The sequence below is a fragment of the Psittacula echo genome, assembly GCF_963264785.1.
Source record: "Psittacula echo genome assembly, chromosome: 6".
NCBI classification, from domain to species: Eukaryota; Metazoa; Chordata; class Aves; order Psittaciformes; family Psittacidae; genus Psittacula; species Psittacula echo.
In genome coordinates, this window is record NC_137743.1 from 10463577 (window position 1) to 10484556 (window position 20980).

Genomic DNA, 20980 nt, shown 5'->3' on the forward strand with positions numbered 1-20980 from the left:
TTTATCTGGTTACTTTTAGTTTTGTTGGTTTCCCACTGGGCCGTGTGTGGCTTGGAGGCTATCCAAATTCTTTTCCTAAAAGCTTTTCTAGGTTATTGGCTTAGGATATGGGCAAAAGACTGAAGATCTTTCAGAACATATTCTTTTTTGCTTCTTTCTGACACACTGTGCGCTCCCCAATTTACACTGGGGTAGAGGCCAAGGGATGGATGACTGAGACTGTGATACTGCAGATGATTGCAAAAGATGCCATTTCCTTATGTTAAAAGCTATCATCTGAAAATTCTCTAACTTAAACTACACTGCAATTGTGTTATAGTTTCGCAGTTTTAAAGAGGAGTCATAAACCACCAGGATTTCCAGAGCTATTGATACGTGTAAAAGGAAATGATCAATGCTTTGAAATGCTGAGTTTATCATAGTAATGCAATGCCATACCCTGAATGGAATATACTAGTTTAGTGGAATCCCAGGAGGTTTATTTACAGGAAAACAAATATAAATTTATAGGTTATTTCAAAGTGAGAATATTTAAAAACATTTATTACAAAATTTCCCTTAAGCAAATACTTGAAATACAGGGAGACAACAAATTCCAATACATAAGGCTGGCTTCCTAAAGTTGCTAGAGCAGCAAACTGGTATAGGAAGGTCTGTCCTTATTATGCCACTGATTTACTTAGTGACCTCTGGCAACCTACAAAGCCTGTCCCTGCTTTTATTCCCCACCTCTGGAGCATTTTATGCACAAATACATGGCCAGGGAATTTAGGTCATACAAAGGGAGGAAGGTAGCCCTCTAGCTATCTAAATATATAACCTCTTACTATATTTGGCCAGATTCAGAACAGATTCTGCTTTACCTTTCCCATATGTAAAAACAGAGATAGTTAGGCATTAATTTGATGCACAGGGTATTATCATAGTCAAGAGACTATGGCATAGTCTCTTAGCCTGGCATATGCCTCATTAGCCTGGCATATGACTTCAAGCATATCAGCAAATACATATTGTGGGAGCAGCAACTAAGTTGAGCAACGTTCGGTTTATTACCTTTTCTGTGTATTAATGATGTGAAGAATAGTCCTCCAGCATTCTTCTTCATTGGCTCCAGTAATTAAGTGAAACATTGTGTGGCATGTACTGAAGTGTGCAGAAATTAGGACATAACTGCCAATCCGTGCTAATTATTTTTCTTGCAGTTGTATTTATCTAATTTGTGTTGATTTCTCAGGGTCTGCATTTTATGATTATTCTTGAGACTTAACACTGGGATGATGCTGAGGCTGGAATAATGCTAGACCCTACTACTGAACAAGTCACAAACAAATTATATTCACCACAGGTCTAGCTATTGTGTGGTTTTAAATAACATCTTGAGAATCTTCTACTGCAAGTTGCATCTATGCCGGGGCATTGCTTTTGGCACATTTAGCTGAACTGAGCTTAAATCCTAATCTGCCTTTCACCCAGACAGGTGACTCAGCTCAGGATTTTTGCTAAAGCAAAAGGAAATCCAGTGCCTTTCTGACACAAAGAAACAAGCCATGGTGGTGCTTGACTGCATTATCCTTTTTGTCTGAAAAGAAGAGCCCAAGTATATTTCAGAAAGATCATATTTTTCATTTGGCTTACGGAACACTTATAAACTAGGACTCCTAACTGTGATTCCCAAACACAAAACAAAGTCAAAGGTTACAGCATATGTTTTTGTTTCAGCTTCTCCAAATTACTTGCAAATGTATTCAAACACAATATGAGGAGATATTTTATTTTATTGAAAATAACAGACTACAGGGTGCTGCAAAAAAGGCTGAGGTACCTCAAGCATAAACATGGAAAGAATACATTGGTTTAGAAACCCATAAATCCTTATTTGAATCTGCCAACCTGAAAGCCAAGTAAAGCCCGAAAAAACTATTTTTCCTAAATGCTATGTCTGATTAAGCCATACTATCAAATGACAGCTGAACTTTAACATTAATATGATATTATTTAAATAACTGCATGATTTTTTTTTTACACTAAAATGATGAATGATTTTTGGACAGCCCAATTGACATAAAGCAAGGAACCCCTTTAATGAGATTTGACAAAATGGAGACATATGCAGAATATTTGTTACAGCTCATGTCGCAGAGCCCTTCCTGGGGAGACTTGGGTTTGGTTGTGTCTTTTCTTTCGTTCATTTTTTTTATAGTTTATTTTGATTGTCTACAGGCACTGAACCATCCCTTTCAATTGCCACTTCCTTCCTCCATGGATTTTGAATTTAGCTTGTGTCATTTACATATTACTCTTAATCAGAGAATTTTATATGTTACAGTTTGGAGTTGGAATTGTAAGAAATCTGTGGAATGAAGGCATGAGGTTCAGTCATTTTAACCTTTGTCAGCTGGGTATACAAGGACTAACAAAGATATTTTTCTGAGCAGAAATGAAGAGATAAAGCTTGCAGTAAAGAACAACTCACTAAATTCTGGTTTTGCTATTTTCCAAGTGAAGTGACAAATCAACAACTCTGCTAAAACTTTATCTTCTTTTTTTTTTAACAAGCAGATTGCATTAAGCAAACATGCCACATATAAGCCAATGGTAAGAGTAATTTCATACTGAACACTCGAGAGGATGCTCTAAGCTCCTTTCAAACCATGTTTTCATAGCACCCAGAACCACCTATTAGAGGGATGCTTTTCTTCTATAAGAAGCTGAATATATACAGATATATGGACAGAGAAGCTTGGGTGCTGTTTCACCGGGTAAAGATCAAGTATCCAGAGATGCCACTAATTAACAAAATCTGTCTTGGAAGGTGCCTCATAATCTCTGGATAACTCCCTCTCTGCGGTCCCACATAGACTTTTAGGATGTTGGAGATTTTTCCTTTCTGTACCACCTTACTTTGATCCCAGGTACAATTTTTATAACACTGAAAGCATGGAAGGAACATGTTAAAACCACAAGGTCTGACAATGAGTCTGCCCCCTCTATTCAGGCAGAATTCATCATCTTAACCTTTTATCTGTGTGTAAATGTATGCTGCCTGAAAACATTTACAAACTTTCTCACATAAAATCTAACAGGTAAAAAACCCTGAAGATCAAAAGAAAGACTGAAATCACTCAAGAACAAAGAACACAAGAAATTATAATCAAAATGCTTAATTTTAGAATACACAGACAAAACCCCCCATCAAATACAAAGAAAGAAAGATGCAAAATGATTGAGCAAGAGGTAATCCTTCAGGCTATAGAAAAGTTTTCCTACAGCTGTGATAAAGCCTGCTATCAAACCATGCCTGCTTCACTACCAGCATTCATTCAAAGACATTCTACGTAGCAGCCCATGTAAAAAAGTTAGGTACATCATCAAAATGCTGAGTTTGAATTAAAACTAAAAATAAAGGCACAGAAGGATAGAGGACAAAAGAGAGCGGAAATGTCCCTACCTTGGCCTTACCTTCGCAACATTCCCGTCAAAATCCTGGAACTCTTCCCCAGGTTTGCATCTGTTTCTCTAAGCTGGGGAAAAAAAAGAGTCCCATTAAAGGCAAAAGGCACATGTATTCCATTCTGTACAAAGGACAGCTATTCCTACTGCCATTTGAGTCAATCAACTTCAGGTTTAGCCCACAACAAACTCTCATGTAAGAAAGTCACTGAAGATCTGAAAACTAAAAATTATTTGTCTGGTTTTCACTTACGTAAAGATGAAATCCATGGAAAATAAGATATTGAGGCAACAAAGATGAACCAGGATAAAGAGCAAAAGCTTTACAAATACAGGGTGGCAGGTCTATAAATTGGTATCCCTAATTCCCATTGATGTGTGTATGTATATTCGTTATGTATATTAGTGAGGGCATCAAGGAATGAAGAGACAGCCAGGCGCTGTGTCCTGAATCTTCATGAAAAGAAAAACAAACATACCTTTCTTCTACTGTTTTTCAAAGACAGTAGTTTAAAGAAAAAGCAGAAATACAAAATAGTGGTCTTTTACCAATTCTGTATAAAAGAAATATGCCTATATTTGTATTTAAATACAAAACTTGTACTGACTTTACAGTGGCCACCACTGGGATGGATGCCCAAATACTCTGTGAACAGTATACAGTACGTACATAAGGCACAGTGGTATAATATGTATTTGTGCATGCAAGGATAATTGTGCATGCTGAAAATAGCATTTTTGTAGTTTATTCGGACACAGAAAATCTATAATTCCAGCTAAACTTGACGAGCTGACTTGTTCTACAGCTCCCAAAATTCTTGCAAAACAGATAAAAGCACAACTGAATAAAAGATGACACTTGGGACATGAACAGAAAATTTATGAAGCAAATGAACTTCATATTAAGAAAAGTGCAGTTACTTTTATTGCTCTTTAAATGGGAATAAAACCTCCCCTCCATTTTTGTGTTTATTACTGTCCCACGAAAGGAAGCCTAGAAATGAAGAAGGGTATAGGAAGAACAGAGTTACTCTCCTACTGTCTCTTTTGCTACTGGTAGCTAGAGACATCTTTTGACTTTTTAGGGATCTTGGAACCAGTGAGACTTCAAAATCTACCGTAAAAGATAATGATTCTCAGTTACGAAATAGCAGTGACACCTGCTTCTAACATGCCCCAAAACACAGCTGTGTGTACCTACATAAAAACATTCTTCTCGTTATGAAAGCTGAATATTTACCTCCTCATTAACAAATCAGATTGAAAGGATTACCCGACTCATTGATTTCTTACTAAAGAAACTTTGCTATAGAAGACAAAACACATCCTCTGCTAAATCCATCCAAACAGTAACACTGTCACGAAAAGTGGCAGTCTTCTGATAATAAATCACCTTCACCATAACAAACCACTATTATATCTTGAATATGTGCATGGCAGCAATATTAAACCCAGTTTCTATTCTGAAGCCCAATATTATAAATATTTGGTACCAGATTTAATGTTTCTTACTGAAATCAGTAGCTGCAATCAATGACACATAACCTTTTTGCATATATTTCCTCCTTGTTCTTGTAAAAGGTATTAAGAAAATACCAAGGAGAAGCTGGGACTGGATAACACTAACCCAGATTTGCTCTTAGCAATATCATATGCAGTGGGAAGGCCTGCACTGACTCTCAGATCTCTGTAATTATGTGCTATGATGGACAAAGATGAGCATTATATTTCAAGGTCATTCCCTCATTTTTTTCCTGATTAATCTAGACAATTCAGGATCCAGAATAGCAGTTTAGCCCAGTTTGACACAAGGAACAGGAGAAAAAAAGTCAATAATTTTTAGAAGGCTCATTAAAAAGCCAAGTTCTTCTCCATGCTAGAAGGGATCCGAAGTACAAATGTATGCTTTATATCGGTCTTTTATTATTCATAAGGATGCATTTAATACTTGGGGATTCTCCTCCCTTTTCACAGAAAAGTAGCTCTCTCCTTTTTACCACTGTACGTTTGATCCTTACTTTCCTCTCTTGCTGCAGGATTCTATCTGACAGCTAGAATCAGTACTGATAGTTAGGGGAAGCTGAATCTTAGAGGTTTGACAAACCCCTCTAAGCAAGACAACCTTATATTTTTATGGTAATTAAAAAACCTACAAAATAAGCGAAGGCAATGTTAAAAAAGAAACAAACACGTACACACACAGATGGAAGATCTCTAGCTACCTCCCAAGAGAACACTAAAAACCCACCTTTTCTTCCTGCCCTGGAAGAAAAAAAACAACATAAAGAGTTTCAAACTGTAAGTTTGTTTTTATTTAAAACTGAAATATCTGATTATAGTTCTTCCATCATTTCTTTACTAATACCAGTGCACCACATAAGCCAAAGAATGCGTGCCATGCAAACCTGTTAGATGGCGTATGATGGCACTTCCTTCCTTCACAAAACTGCTGTAGTGAAAACATTTTGAAATAAACTTTTCTATGGCAAATAGAATGGCATAAAATGGCAAATCTATGTGATGGTTAAGAAAGCTTTAAAAATAATATTAAGAATACTAATGAGAAAGGAAGGAAGATGAACAAGATGCTGATGGTGATATCCTGTTTGACATAGACATTTTAATTTGAGGTTTTCCTAAAAAACATTGCAACTTTTAGAGTCTTGTACAGTCCATCTAATCTGTCTGACTTGTAGCAGACCTCTTATCCCTCATTTTTGGCTTTGGGGAAAAAAAAGAGCTTTACTTTACACACAGGAAAACTCACATATGTAAATTTAACTCAGCTACAGAGACAGTAACTCATTTAAATTTTGATCACAAGAAAATCTTCCTAATTTTCACAACACTGAACTGCTAAGACCTGACCATCATACTCAGGTTGACATTTGACTTTTAGAAGACAAGTTTATTACCTGACTAATAAGACAATAATATCATATATTCAGTGTAAAGCTATTATGCGTTGCTAGAAGAACCCTCTGTCCTGGTCTTTCCAGCAAATGGAAATCTTGCCAAGTTACCCAAGATCATCCCTTACTGTTCATCTGAATACACAGACAGCTGGGAGAGGTCCACTCATGTGGCTCCCCTGGAGAACTTTTCTCAGTTCCCTAAACAAAATATTTTAAGTGGCATAGGATAAAAACCTGTAATTTGAGATGTTCCATTTATGACAAGAGGTCTTTCAGTGCACTGTGGTGGGACACTTATTTTTAATCTTGCCCTTGCAACTTACAGGTTTTTCCATCAATTTGCTCTTCAGGTGGGAAGTGCAGAAAAGGGCAAGTTGTGCTACAAACCATGTGTACACAGAGTCATCAGAACTACACTCTCTCCTTCCCAAGGATTTTTATTGTCAGCAGAAACGGGTACATGGCATTCATCTCCATCGCCTAGGTTTTACTTGTCCAGCTAGGAAAAGAAAAGCATCTCAGACTCAGCAGTCGCTAGGGATGTGAGGAGTGGAGGTGAAGTAAGACACAAAGTTGTCTGAACAACCCTTGGTAAGTGCTCACAATCCTTAGTTACATTTAATTATTTAGTTATAATTAATGTTTTAAAGTAGTTAATAACTAGGATTTCAGGAAGCAACTGGTACAGCTGACAGAAAATGCCTCATTAAAGCCATCATACGAGGCTTTATCAGCCAAAGTTAACCAGGTAAAGAAACTCATTGGGACAGACAAAGGAGTTTTAAGTGGCCTTGGTCAGCTAGAGGCCTATAGGTGGACTTGGCTTTGGCAAAATTGGACATTCAGCAAAGTATCTGATCGATGTGTCAAGGAGACAAAATCATGCCTTGTTCAGTGAATGGAAACAGAACCAGAGTGGTAAATTTCTTAGACTGAACTTCAGAGAAGTTGCGTGCATTGGATGGGATGGGCTTCTGAGCATCTTCATTAACTCTACAGAGAAGAGTTGATCCCTATAGAGGCAAGATAAGCCAAAAATGACATAGATGTATTACCCTGACTGCAGCAACCGAGCAGCAAGTAAATCTGTTCTTTCACTCAGAACTGCCCCAGGAGGCAACTATTAGCATTTGAGCTACAAAATGTAAGGTTGATCAACTATTAGCAGCTCAACTGTAATGCTGAACCTTGTTTCATAGAAAGTCCAAGAAGTCACTGCAATGGACGCTATAAGAAACCTTTCAAAGGACAAAAAAATGACCTAACTATGATGTTAGTGACAGAAAGCTTTCTTCCAACAGCCAATTTAGTGACTTAGCAGCTGATTTATATAAAACTGATCATTATGCTGGATTATTTTTGCACGCACAGAGAACTTGTCCAAAGCAAATAAAATCCGAGACCAGCAATTACTTGTTATCAAACTTACCCTTTCCCGAGCACGCTGGATCTTCTCTCTATCATGGCTGAGGTTTTCCAGCATCTCCTGTCCAATCTGCTCTGCATTAAAAAATCAAAATGTAAATCATGAAAAACATAGCTTGTGGCTGTAAGGCCTCAAAATGCTGGGTTAGATTGCAACAACAGCATATAATACATGTGGTAGCCTAATCACTGCTCCTAACTGCAAAGAGGAAGACATCATTGTACTAAATTTGAAGTTTTTCAAGCAATGTAAAACTGAAGAAGTAACAATCAAATGAGGAGTTGTCCCCCTGCAATCTCTAGAGGTTGTGTAGGCCTTAGGAATAGATGCTGACCTTTGGTCTATAAAACAAAGCAAGAAGACTTTCAGGCTTGCTCTCAGTGCTGGGTGTTCATACATCCCACATGCTCCTTAAGCCCACTCCTTTCTAAGTCTTAGAAAGGAAGTCAGGAAGCCTTTGCTAAAACATCAGCTCTCCTTATACTTCTAAAGACACTGAGAAGCATAATAGAGAAAACCTCTCAGCATTTATCAGTGATGCTTAAATAAAAGCCATTTCAGGGTAAGCACAGTTACTGGTGTCTGTTTTGCTCCATCATGGACTATCCTGGCAAACTTCGAGATATGCTGTAATGGATCTCCTGATGTTTTTAACAGCAGACATATACATTAACCAATTGTCATCACCATTTGTTTATACTGGGGTTGTTTGCTTCCACAGCTTATGCTGAACCTAAGGTTGCAAAATTATATTGGAGAGGCCTCAAGTTATGGTATAAAGACAACACAAGATGCCAAAACTTCACTCTTCAAACAGCTTCAGTCAAATGCTCCTCTAACACAGAAATATTAGCAGCAAGTATAGAGATTTTAATCTTCAAAGTCCTATAGAAACATTAAGACACCCACCCTGTACTTCCCTGAAGGAGAAAAATAAGTTAAATCATTCCTGTTTTACAGATGGGGAAACAGACACAAGGAGCTGAAGCAGCTGTAGCTTGCCTCAGGACACACAGCACGTGTGAGACAACCAGCATTTCTGTGCACATTCATTTAGGCTACTTAGCTAGCTTGTCAGAGATACCCAGCAAAACTGAGTAAAACTACAAAACCAGGATTTTTCTTTTTTCATAAACAACAAAAATCACGCCTTGCTTTCGTTCTGTACATGAGTCGAGTCTTAAAATGTCATCATTTGAGGAGCATCAAGAAAATGTATCATTAAAAATTCACCCATACGTTAGCAGAGCAAACATGATGATTCTTATTGTTTTAATAGATAGGTCCATTTGTTTGGAAACAATTCAAAGCAGAATAACCTCAAAGTTCAAAAATTTGAGACAAGCAAATTTGGTTTTTCTAAATGCATTTAACAAGAGGTACACACTCTGCCAGATAAAGTCTAAAGAAATTCATTACATATATATTTCTCTATCTGTTGCCAAGTGCAGTACAAGTAAGATAAATATTTCCTCAGATATCTGACCACAAATTGACATCCTCATTATGCTATCTTGTCCCTCTTGGCTTGCTGCTCTTTACTTTAAGCTGTATATACATTGCCTCCCAAAGGTGAAATGTGGTAAGATATGTGGTTATTGAATTTAAAAAGCTGTAAGGTGCAGTACAGCTATACAAATGGTAGCCTAAGAAAGCAATTCAAGAGAGCTTTGCCTATGTTTGCATGTTAAAGGACTTACTGGATGAAACTATACTGAACTTATTCCTCATCAAAGCACTCAAAATACTGTAATACACAAACAGATACATGCATTCAATAAAATCTGGTGAGAAAAACCAAAGCAAAATCCCTTGAACATAGAGGGAAAAGAATCAACAAGTAACCAAGTAGCATAAGGTGAAATGATAATGAGTATTTATTGCTAAAAATTATACATATGTTTGCACAGACACAAAGGAGTGTGAAGAGCAGATCCCCCTTCAAAGGGATAACTACAAAATAAATGGCTTAAACAGCTTGGAATTTCATAAACAAAGCTCAAAAATATCTTTATAGGAAACAGTTCTATTTTTATTACACCAATTTTAAGCAAGTTACTGTGGGGTTTTTTTTTCATCTTCTTCCTGTCACTGGCAAGTTCACACTCTTAGCTTTTTATAATGATTGAATTTATTTTCCAACCATCAATGTGACAGCAGCATCAACTGTAAGTGAGGGTAAAACACCGTCACTTTGACGAATAGTGTATTTTCCTCTCATTGTCGATGACTGAAGACATCAATAAATAAGGAAGGAGAGCATGTCAGCCAGAATATCACAGAATGAATTGTTGATATGACACTTAGGGATTAAACCTTCAGCCATGAAGTTCAACCTAGCAGAGGGGTCTGAGAACTGAGATAGTTGCGTTTCTTCCCAGCAGCCTCTATAGATAAATAATTGGATGGGTCATCAATTTTACAGGAGCAGCTTTACTCTACATGCACTTTAGCTGATGATCTTTGGCCTTTTTTGGGCTAAAATAACAACAAAAGTTGAACAATGAGATATAACGGAGGTAACATAATCTCACAGTAAGTTTGCAAACACAAATTGACAAGTTTATCCACAAATCCTCTTCATATACTTATTCTACTCTGAAAATTCACTGATGACAGTGAAACTTGATTTTTAGCTGGAAGGTCAAGGCTGTCAAACAAAAATATTAACAAATAAAGAATATACAGACTTATAAATGATACAAAGACATATCTCCTCACTTGGTTTGCAAGTGAAGGTGCCCAGGACTGGAGAAAAGGTAACATTAGCCCACAGTAGAACTAACTACAAGCTTGATAACATTGATATCTGCTTGCTGTAATTTTTCAAGTTTCTCCACTACTCTTGATATTTTCCTGCCAGTTAAAGTCTTCACCTATGTGGCCGCTTCATGCTTTTAGAGCAACAGAGCTGTATAGATCTTTCCAGACTACTTATAACGCAAATCATTGACAATTCTACTACAATTATGTGAAAAGGTCAGGTTTCTAAGATACACTGTAGTGCAGATGCATGAATTAGGACCAATGCACAAACTGAAGGTTGTTGCGTGTTGCCAGTAATGGTGTTATTCCCAGAGAATCTTAACATTATCAATTATTTGGGGATTATCCCAACCTTTTAGTTGGTATGTACAGATAATGTATAGTACTGTGCAGTTCCCAGTCCTAAAAAAGACTGCGTGGTGCTGACTCTTCTAACTGAACTTCCCAAAGAGATGCATAAAATTATGCTCTAAAAATTATAGCTGAACTGTGAAAAGCAGAAGGGTGAATGCATTTACATCATTATTACCTATGTACTGACAGAGGGCAGGAATATTTGATATAGCAATTATCTCAGTCTTAAAGAACGCTGTGATGAACAGGAAAAGAAATTCTGAAAAAATACATAATGAAACAAGCATCAGCCTTAAAGGGTGAATGCTAAAATTCACAGCTCTGAATTTATTCCTCCTTAAAGGTGTTTGAACAGTTTTGGGAAATCAGCCTCTTCAGTGCTAAACACCTTAATAATGTCATGTCGTGGGTCCAACACAAATGGTGCCTGGTTCTATGAGACCCTTAAGCAAAGAAAATCCATCAACATATCTTATCCTAAAACACTGAGACTGATTAGAAGAATGAAGACACTTTCCCCAACTGAAGAAAAAACAAAACCCCAGAAAAACAGCAAATGCAAACCCAACTTCCCCCTTCACGTGTGCAAAAATCAGCATGTGCTTTTCAACTTTTATATCGAGATAAACCCAAAAGACAATGATCAATTCTAGCGATGCTTTACACTCCTGAATATGCCCTTACTTTGGAATTTGCCTGTAGCCTATAAGCAGCATTTATTTAAACATACAAATCAGAATTATTTAATATATGTTCCACAGAGCTTGATTTCTAATATGTACACGTGCACATATCAAGCACGGAAAGTAAGTTGTGCTTGACTGGTTTTTCTTTTCCTTTTTTTTTGCCTCCAGCCATTTAAGTATTTATTTACTTTATCAGCTAAACTGATTCCGAAAGAGCTTTTTCTAATCATTCAAGTCAATAATACTCTTTTCCTTAAGAATGATTAATATATTTACTCAAGAGATAGGAATGATACGGAATAAGCCTCTCCAGGCTTTTGGAAAAATAAATATGCATTTTTATGAATTTTGAAGACAGAGTTCCCATTTTTCTTTTCATATGAAAAATAAAATAATCCAACATGGTTTTCACAGCACCTTTCCTCTCAAAGTGTACCCTGTGTGTATGTAGATATATCTATGCATAGAAACATAGAATCATAGAATAGTTAGAGTTGGAAAGGACACTACATATATACATATATATAAATATGTTTCATAAGAGGTATCACAGAATCACAGAATCCCGAGGGTTGGAAGGGACCTCAAAAGATCATCTAGTCCAACCCCCCCGCAACAGCAGGGTAACCTAGAGTACATCACACAGGAACTTGTCCCTTGTCCTATCGCTGGACATCAGATATCTTAATCTGGTTTAAAATGTGAAAAAAGCTTAAATCCAACCAAATCATGGAGAAGATGCCTAGAAGTATGACCCAATCTCATCATATGTACAATGCATGCATTTGAGCTACGTAATTAGGAGTGGGAAAAGACAAACTAATTTACACTGGGAAAAGCAGAAGATCACGTTAAAAATCAAGACAGCTGTTCTATAAAATCACGAAATAAACTCAAAACCCCACTGTGTGTTCTGAGAGAAGGACTCGAAGTAGGAATGGAGCACACTTCCACCTGAGATCCTCAGCCATGCCTAGTGAGTAACGCCATTGGAAAGGGCAATTCTGTGTCGTCTTTGCACAGTGGTATCGCATGCTCTGAAGATGCAGCAAAAGCTTACGGAAGATTTCTGGTGAACTACACTGACACAGGCAGAAACTTAGTAAACATACTTGAGGCTGGGACGCTTTTTTCCAAAACCCACTCTGTTTTGGACAGGATAAAAGTTTATATTTTAGGAGATTAAGATAAATCATCAACAGCAGTTTCCGGAAAAAAATGCTAGAAAGCATTAAACACTAGCTGTTCAGAGGTGACAGCAAGCAGATTTACAAACTTGGAAAATATATGTTGCTGGAGCTGTAAGAATTCAGGGCTGAGTCGAATGCTTTATGCTTCTGACAGCAGAAAGTTAATAAAGAAAGTGATGACATATCTTGGAGGGACACAGGTAAAAGTCCTATAAATTTACAAGTTCACAGTTGATCTATACTTACATTGAACAGCCAATATAATTAGAGACAGAGGATTTAGATCATTAAAGTTATTAAACGACAAGTACAGGTTAATACAGATAAATGAAGGATAATATAATGGCTATAAGCCAATGGAGAGACAATTTGTGGAGCATTAACAGAACAGTGAAACATGAGAGTTGGTGCTCAAATGCCTCAAGAATCTGCCACAGAGCAGTTAATCTGCATGCTGTTAAGTGCTCACTTAACACAGTAAAATAAAAATTAGCTATACGCTATAGGTACTAGTTGCCCTTTTCAGCAGAAGCAAATGTAGCAGTAGAAAGAGTACTGACAAATCTTGCACCAGTAGAAAGAGTACTGACAGCCAACAGCATACACTGAGAACATGCAATGCTTCCAGAGCTGTCAGAACTTCAGTTGCAAGAGAGGATAAAAACAGTTGCCCAGTCTTATTGCGACATCAAAAAAACTCTCAAAGTCCAAGATGTCCACCAAACTTAAAATATAAACATTTTCAAATTATAAAGGTCCCTACAAGCTATAACGGATGTTCACGGCATTATTTCCATTGGCCAACAGTAAAAGGTGTTCCTTGATCCCAAGGTCAGGGAAACCAGAAAGAAAAACATCCAGAACACTTAATCAGAATCCAGGCTTTGTGCTTTGCACAAAGTAAGAAAGAAAAGATTTGAGAAAGATGCCACATGCCTGTAAGAACAAACTGTGAGCATTTCTTAACTAACATCTCCCATGGTCCAGGCCTACTCTGTCCTTTCCCAAGAAAAAAAAGGCAGATGAATGAGAAGAAAATAGGAAAAAGAAAGGAGAAAGATGATATATGACAGACCTAGTAACTTCACCTCCAGTAGCCTTTTCTTTCTCTAAGGTTTCCTACCTTTTCTGAAATCCTAACTTACATCAATCTGCTGGTATAAAACTACTCATTTCTCACTAACTGATGTATTTTTTTCTGTCTACTCGCATCACCCAGCTAGCTGAGCTCCCTTACTAACATCCTCACAGCAACATTCACAGGAGGTGGCAGACTTTGATATCCCTGAGTGCTTGTCTACAATTGAAGTCCAGCCATTGTTCTAGCCACGCATCCGCTCAGCAATGCTCATCTGCTCCAGATTCCTCCCTTCGCATCTTCTTCCCCTCACTTCCTTCAAATGAATTCTAAGGCAAAAATCCTTACTTAGTGCATTAATAAGCAAACAACTTGCTACCCCCATTTCAATCACTTATGCAAGTGAAGTTGGGAACCAGCCCTCAGTATCTTCTTTCCCTACTATTTAAGTACTGTCAGGATGGAAGAAGTCCATCCTCACTCTGAGCTTGGTGCAGGTAACGGATGCTGCTTCATTACAGTACTGACAATCTTGAAATTTTCTGAAAACAATTTAGCAGGGGAAAGTATTAAAAATCCTAATAGCATCTAAATTAAGCTGCAGAAACATATCCTCTAAAACTTGAGCCACAAGCCGTCACTTAATTAAACCTATGACTCCAAACAGCACTGAGATGACACAACAGTGGTCTTTGGTTCATGTAACTAAGGCTGGATTCATAATCATAATTTAATAAAAAACATTCCACCATCTACCAAGTTTGCTACGAACTGAAAGCAGTGTAAATAATTACTTTGGACCCTGCAGTTCTAGCTATTTCAAAGACTTAAAACGTGTAGGCAGAGAGTTGGCAACGTAGACTCCTGCATTCAGCAGCTCGAGGCTCATAAAGCTGGCTCTACCTCTATAGCTGATTTAAAGAAATAAATGCACTTCAAGACACAGCATTGAGCACCAAATAGATGAGACAGACTATCAGCCAACCAGCAAACAACACAAAGTTTTATTAGGCTTTCAAAAGACAAGAAAACATTTTGAAATGTTGAAATATGTTGTAAAATCGAAGTGTGCAGCCAGATATTTTTTCAAACTTATTTAACTACACAAAACCACAGCATGTGACATTTAAAGAGTATAAAGATGAAGAACAAAGTCTGCTATTTATATCTGTAAGCAGTGCAATAATTTAATATTTTTTTAAGTTGATTCTTTGTGATCCATTTATGTAGCTAAAACTTATCAATAAGAACAAGGTTCTTTGCAATATCTCAGGTTCTGGACATCAGAAAATCTATGAGAAGAATACATTCTTCAACTCTTTCAACTTAATAAAATTGTCCTTGGAAGCAAAAAGCAATGTCAACAAATGAGGCACATAAAATTACTTTTGGGCTTGCTCAGGTTTCCCCCAACATCCTGATGTACCAGATTTATCCTAAATCCACAGACCAATTAGAAAGTCAGGACAGCTGGCAACACAAGTAAAAAGTCTATGCTTGTGTGATCTTTAATATTTCCATGAAGCTAAAGAGTGTTTCAGTCTTTTCTGCACTGTTCAGCAATCTATTCTAAATGTGAATAGAACTATCTCCTGCTGTACTCACATTCATATTTAAACAATGAAAAACAGAAATAAAATAGTGCCCAAACATTAGAAGAGCAAAAGAAACCTAGAGGATGATTAATAAATAACACTTAAAGCCATTGACCAAGAAGTGTAGCAGCTTATGCAAAAATAAAGCATTCTGAAAACTGTGTGTGTGTATATATATACACACTGTTTTCATATTTATATACATATAAACTTTCTTAAACATCGGAAAGCCCACAAAGCAGGTGAACAGCTCAGCAACCTCGAAGCTGGCTTCAGTGCAACTCTCTTTGAATACGAATTAGCAATGGGTAATCGCAGCATATTTATGAGGCCTTTTGCCTGGTCCTTTTCTCCAGTGAATGCTGTATTATTCATTGCGTGTGCCCTGACCCCAGTGCGCTCCTGTTCTGACAAATCATACTTGATTAAGACAAATCTTTATTAGTTAGCTAGTCAACTTCCCCATTTATCATTTGCAAATCCCATTCTCCTTTTCAGGTACAGTAAAAGTAACTGAAACCATTTTTTCTCCACATAAAATGAAATGCTTGTTACAGGCAGTAAGTGCAAACAGAAGCCTAGAAGTCAGTAATAGATGACAAAACAAAGGTTTAACAAGTATAAATTACAAATGTGGCAGAACTCTAACACAATAGCATTCTTCAGGTAGGCTGAGGAAACATTAATTAGCTCATCCTTTCAACATTTCCCATTTTTCCACCAACTAAATCTCTCAAACTCTACATGCCATATGAAAGAACTGTATTGTAAAGTTGGAGGCTGAAAGGACCGAGGTTTAAAAACTAATAATAAAGAGAATGCTGAGGAAAGTTACTGTTCAAGGTTTCTTCCAAAACCACAAAAATCTTTTAAGACTTGATCTATAAAGGAGGCAAAATGAATTCAAAATTATTCATGAAGCTTCAGTTTCCCTTGAAAATGTAATATCTCTCCAAAGAGGTGGCAATTTGGAGAGGGAAAAGCCCTTTCAAGACAGCGCTAGTTTATTCAGTGGGTAATTTACAACTCGAAAACTGTGTGATGTGAAATGCACACCAATTTTGTCATGGTAGGGGTTTTGCTTGCAGAGAAGCATGTTTCTTCAATCAGGACTCCAGAGATCTGATGCAGCTACTTGGAGATGGAGGGACAAAGAGCAGAGAGAAAGGACAGTCCATAGATTTATGGCTGGCTGTGGTTCACATTCCAGCTCTGCCCCAGAATGTTATTCTGGCCTCTGGAGGGATCTCTATGAAATGCTCACTTTGCTGTTTTTTTTTTTTTTGTTTGGTGATGAAGTTCAGTAGTTTGCACGCTTTATTACATTTTGAATCTTGGTTTTATACATAATGATATTTACACATACCAACTAGAACCTGCTTTGATTTGAAATACACAGTAATTGAAAAGCTTACTCCTAAAGGACATAATAGCAACATAAACACCTCTGTGCTGCTTACACAGCACACTTGTTATGGACTCCTGTCTTCTGCCACTTCCACCTTCCCACCTCAAGTCATTTTTCTTTTGTTTATGGTTTTATTTTTACCCTGCAGGACCAACGCAGCTATGGATTGTACTCCTTTTTCACACACATGAGCTAAGTGCTAGTGATTTCCATCTGCAATATCGCCTTCGATTATACACAGAGTAAAGCTGAGAAAATCACCACCTCAACAAACCCACAGCAAGGGAACAGAGGGAACAATGAGAAATACCTGAAGGCCTGCAGAATCACTGTTATCAGGAGGTATACAAGAAGGAAAGAATCCAGACTGATTTTAAAATACAAGCTGAATTTTCAGGGCTATATATGTTTAAAAAGAACCCCAAAACATTAAAAAAGTGTCTGCTCTTGTACTTGTCAAACAAAGGTATTTCTTCTGCAAATTGCTGAGATGGAAATAAAGACTTTCCCATAATAGATTTTTTACAGCACTCCTCAGAGCAGAATCATATTTAAAGGATCAAGTTCAGCTCTTCAGATGGTGTTTAAGAGGTGGACTTACATGGGGCCTTTACAGCATGTAGACATAATTTGTTTCTAAGGGCTCCATGCAAGCAAATATAGTTGCAAAACTTGATTTTTCACTAAGTGTCTAAGATGATAAGTGTGATTTCTTCTGATGGAGGAACTCAGCAACACTTATCGATGCTTTTGGCACCTCTACATTAGGCTACGGCTATATGGTTTAATTGGGGCAAACCTGGAGATCTCTAAAACCAAACCGCTCCAGAACAGAGCAGCTCACTGCACAGGGCAGCAGTCTTGCTTGGATTCTTCCAAAGCAGCTGCCTGCAGTGCCTCATCAGCTACTAGACACGGTCTTTGAGTCCCCAGTGATCTGGGTCAGGGTTACCCAAGAGACTGCTCCTCCCTGTTGAGTGTCACTGGAACTGCAGTCAGCAAACAAATGCACTGGAGGTGCCGTGAAAAAGCGCTGGCAGCTGAACGGTCTCTGTGAGGATGTCCTAGGTTTGGATGACATCTCCCCTCTCTCCTGGTCTGCCAGCCCTCAGACATGTTAGCACGCAGGACATGCTGCCAAAGACATCAGGTGGTTTGCTGTGGGATGTAATTAACAATTTTGTAGGACTTGCTGGCAGGCCGCTGTTAACATTTATTTGTGTGAATGTTCTGTACGCTGCAGACAGCACAAATCAAGTACGTTTTTCTTTGCTGTAGCTTATTTCTACGTTTCTACAGACCGACATGAACAAATCAGTATGTCCCTAGGCTGACACAGTAAAAAGACAAGCATCTGAATTTTCTGTCATGCTCAAAGACCAAGAACACGGGGAAGCAAGGTCAGATCTCGGAAAGGACCCTGGACTGCTGGGCTCTGTATTTGAAATGAAAGGCATGCCATCTATGGGCAGGTACCATCCAGCCACCGATCCTCACCAATGTTACATACCTGTGAACATTGCCATTTTCACATTTTATTGCTGTTTGGATACCAAAAAAAAGGATAAATAAACTGATATTTCTGAAATTCATTTGAAGCGTTGCAAGATAGGGATTTGAGCGAACATAATATTATTATGGGCTCAGCTGCTGCTGTACACCTGGTAAATATTTGTGCCTGTTTCCCTGCTTCTAAAATGGATGTGAAGGAATCCACATTGGCAGAACACAATAGGTATCATTAAAAGGATGGTATTCTTATGGAAGGCATTTAAATACTGCACTTAGCTTCTTATATATTAATTTTCATTATAACTTCTGGTTTGAATACAATTTTAATTGAAAAAACAATACTAGAAATGACTTTTATAATGAAATTTGAAGTGGCACCCTCTCCTCAACTACAGGACATTATGTATTCAGTCTCATAAAGAATTTGCAGATTATTCGGGCACCAAAATATAATTATCCCATGATGTAAATTATTGCAGTATGACATTTTAATGCAAACACCCAGTTTACAAACATAACTTTGCTGGAAATTCTCAAGAAGTGTTAAACCGATGTCAGTGTCTCAGTAATTTCGCAGTTTAAAAACAGTTAGAAATGTAATGACTACACTGCACTTGATTAAAGCATTTACAGCTCTAATCAAAAACTGACAGCAAGATCAAAGATGTTAACTTAAATCTCTCTTCTAATTATGTTTAAAATGCCACACCTCAGGCCTGTCTCTCCTCTTCTTTTTCAAACCAAATTCTGCTTAAGAAAGATCTAACACTTCTTAACAGTTCATTATCCAATAAAACTATTCAAAGCTTAAAAGCAATCTACACAATTAGTCAGGACCTCAGGGAGTCCACCGGTAGTCTTTATTACAGGGCTTCATATTAAAACACCTTAATTATATTTGTCAAATGGATTTCATTAAAACCCATCGTCACTTTAATTTTCATATTTTGACAGTGCTGGCATAGCATTATTACCACCTGCCAAGCTACGAACTACAACAAAATTATCAAATTCCTTCAAATACTGAGCAGTTTCTTTTTGTACCTGACCAATGATTTCCCTCTTTTCGGTGAATGCACCATAATTAAGAGGAATAATTAAAATTCCATATTCAAGCAGCACACATGCAAGCTAAACGTACAGTGTATCCATTGCAGGTGCGTAAATAAGAACCTATACGGATACCTGGTTGCCAGGAGCACATAACACAAAGGTAGGACACATATACTGAAGTGCTTCTGAATAATAAAGCCAAGACATCAAACAGAATGCACTATTATTTAATCAAATGACAACCATGATGACTTGAAAGCAGAGGACATTTTAACTTCTACTCATTATACTGTCATTTCCACACAACAGATCTGGGGATTATGACCATATACTGTAACCACAGTTTTATTTTAGATATAATCCATGGAGGTTCCATTTGGCTTTAGACAATCACAATGAAATAATTAAAACAAAACTGTTCATTCTCTATACCAACAGTCAGTACCTTGACAAAGGCTTCTTATGTTTATGATACATTTCCAATGCAGGACATATCAACTCTTGTTTGTTTTTTCCTTAATACTCAATGTCACAGCAATTAACGGCTTTAGATAATTACCAATAATATAAAAACTAGGTACCAGCATCTGTCATGCAACACAGTTTGGGCTGTTAACGTCATGTTGGATATCGAAATAAATTTCTTCCTCTTTTTTGTTATCCGAAATACTGTATGGAAAACTGTGAGAAAACAGCAATTTACCATTATTGTGCTTATATTTACTGAGCTAAATTCAAGTCTGATTAACTCCATGTTCTTCAGTGAGCATGTGTACAAGATGACTTTGGCCCACAACAGATAAAACAATGGCATGCAGATTGCAATGGGGAAAAGAACAGAGTATTTTCCTTTCTTTCCTATAATCATAGCAAGAAATAAGAAATGAAGAGGTTTCTGCCATATGTCTAACACACTTCACTGCTTTCTACAAAGGTCTCAAGAGTAATGATCTCCGTGTGTTATGAATATTTTAAGACTTATTAAATGTCCATAGATTATTGTGGGTAAAACTATGGGATTTTAAAGAACTAGTTTACATGGCAATTAAATATTATTCCTACTTAAGGAAAAAGAATGATTTAATAATTTTTTAATGTATTATGAAGGAGGAAAACCTCAACCTCCTTCACACCAAATCATAAGTTTTGGCAAAGAAATTGCAAAAGACATGCCGGGTTTCACTTCATTTACATTTTATTTCTTTTTATTGCTTTAATTGCTTTTTATTACAAAGAAATAAAAGAGTGCTTACAAGCAAGGGACTATGAGCTGATCACCGATTTCTGTCTGATTTTTTTTGGCAAGTCACCTTATTCCTTTTATCCTATTTATCTGTAAAATAGGAGTAAATACTGCTTCCACTAGAATTCCACTAAAACAAGCAAGTGCCCACACACTGCTTAGATGTCCTGTTATCAGGACATCTTAGAGCAAATAATTAGATTTTTTTTGTGCCTCTCATTCAACTTCAAACTATCATAATTACCAATAATATAAAAATTAGGTACCAGCATGTCAACCAGCATGTCAACCTTGGGTGCATGTG

The 20980-nt window shown here is 37.2% G+C and overlaps 1 protein-coding gene across 3 annotated transcripts in view; it reads right to left on the minus strand.

Annotated features, from left to right (window-relative positions):
• The window catches only part of VTI1A (vesicle transport through interaction with t-SNAREs 1A), a 271249-nt gene that overhangs the window by 93576 nt on the left and 156693 nt on the right, over positions 1–20980 (minus strand). For all 3 annotated transcript variants that reach the window (XM_080620516.1, XM_080620515.1, XM_080620517.1), the window contains 2 exons: positions 7795–7865; positions 3460–3521 (listed from right to left, as the gene is read on the minus strand). In XM_080620516.1, the coding sequence (XP_080476642.1) occupies positions 3460–3521; positions 7795–7865 (133 nt within the window). The remainder of the gene's footprint in view (positions 1–3459; positions 3522–7794; positions 7866–20980) is intronic.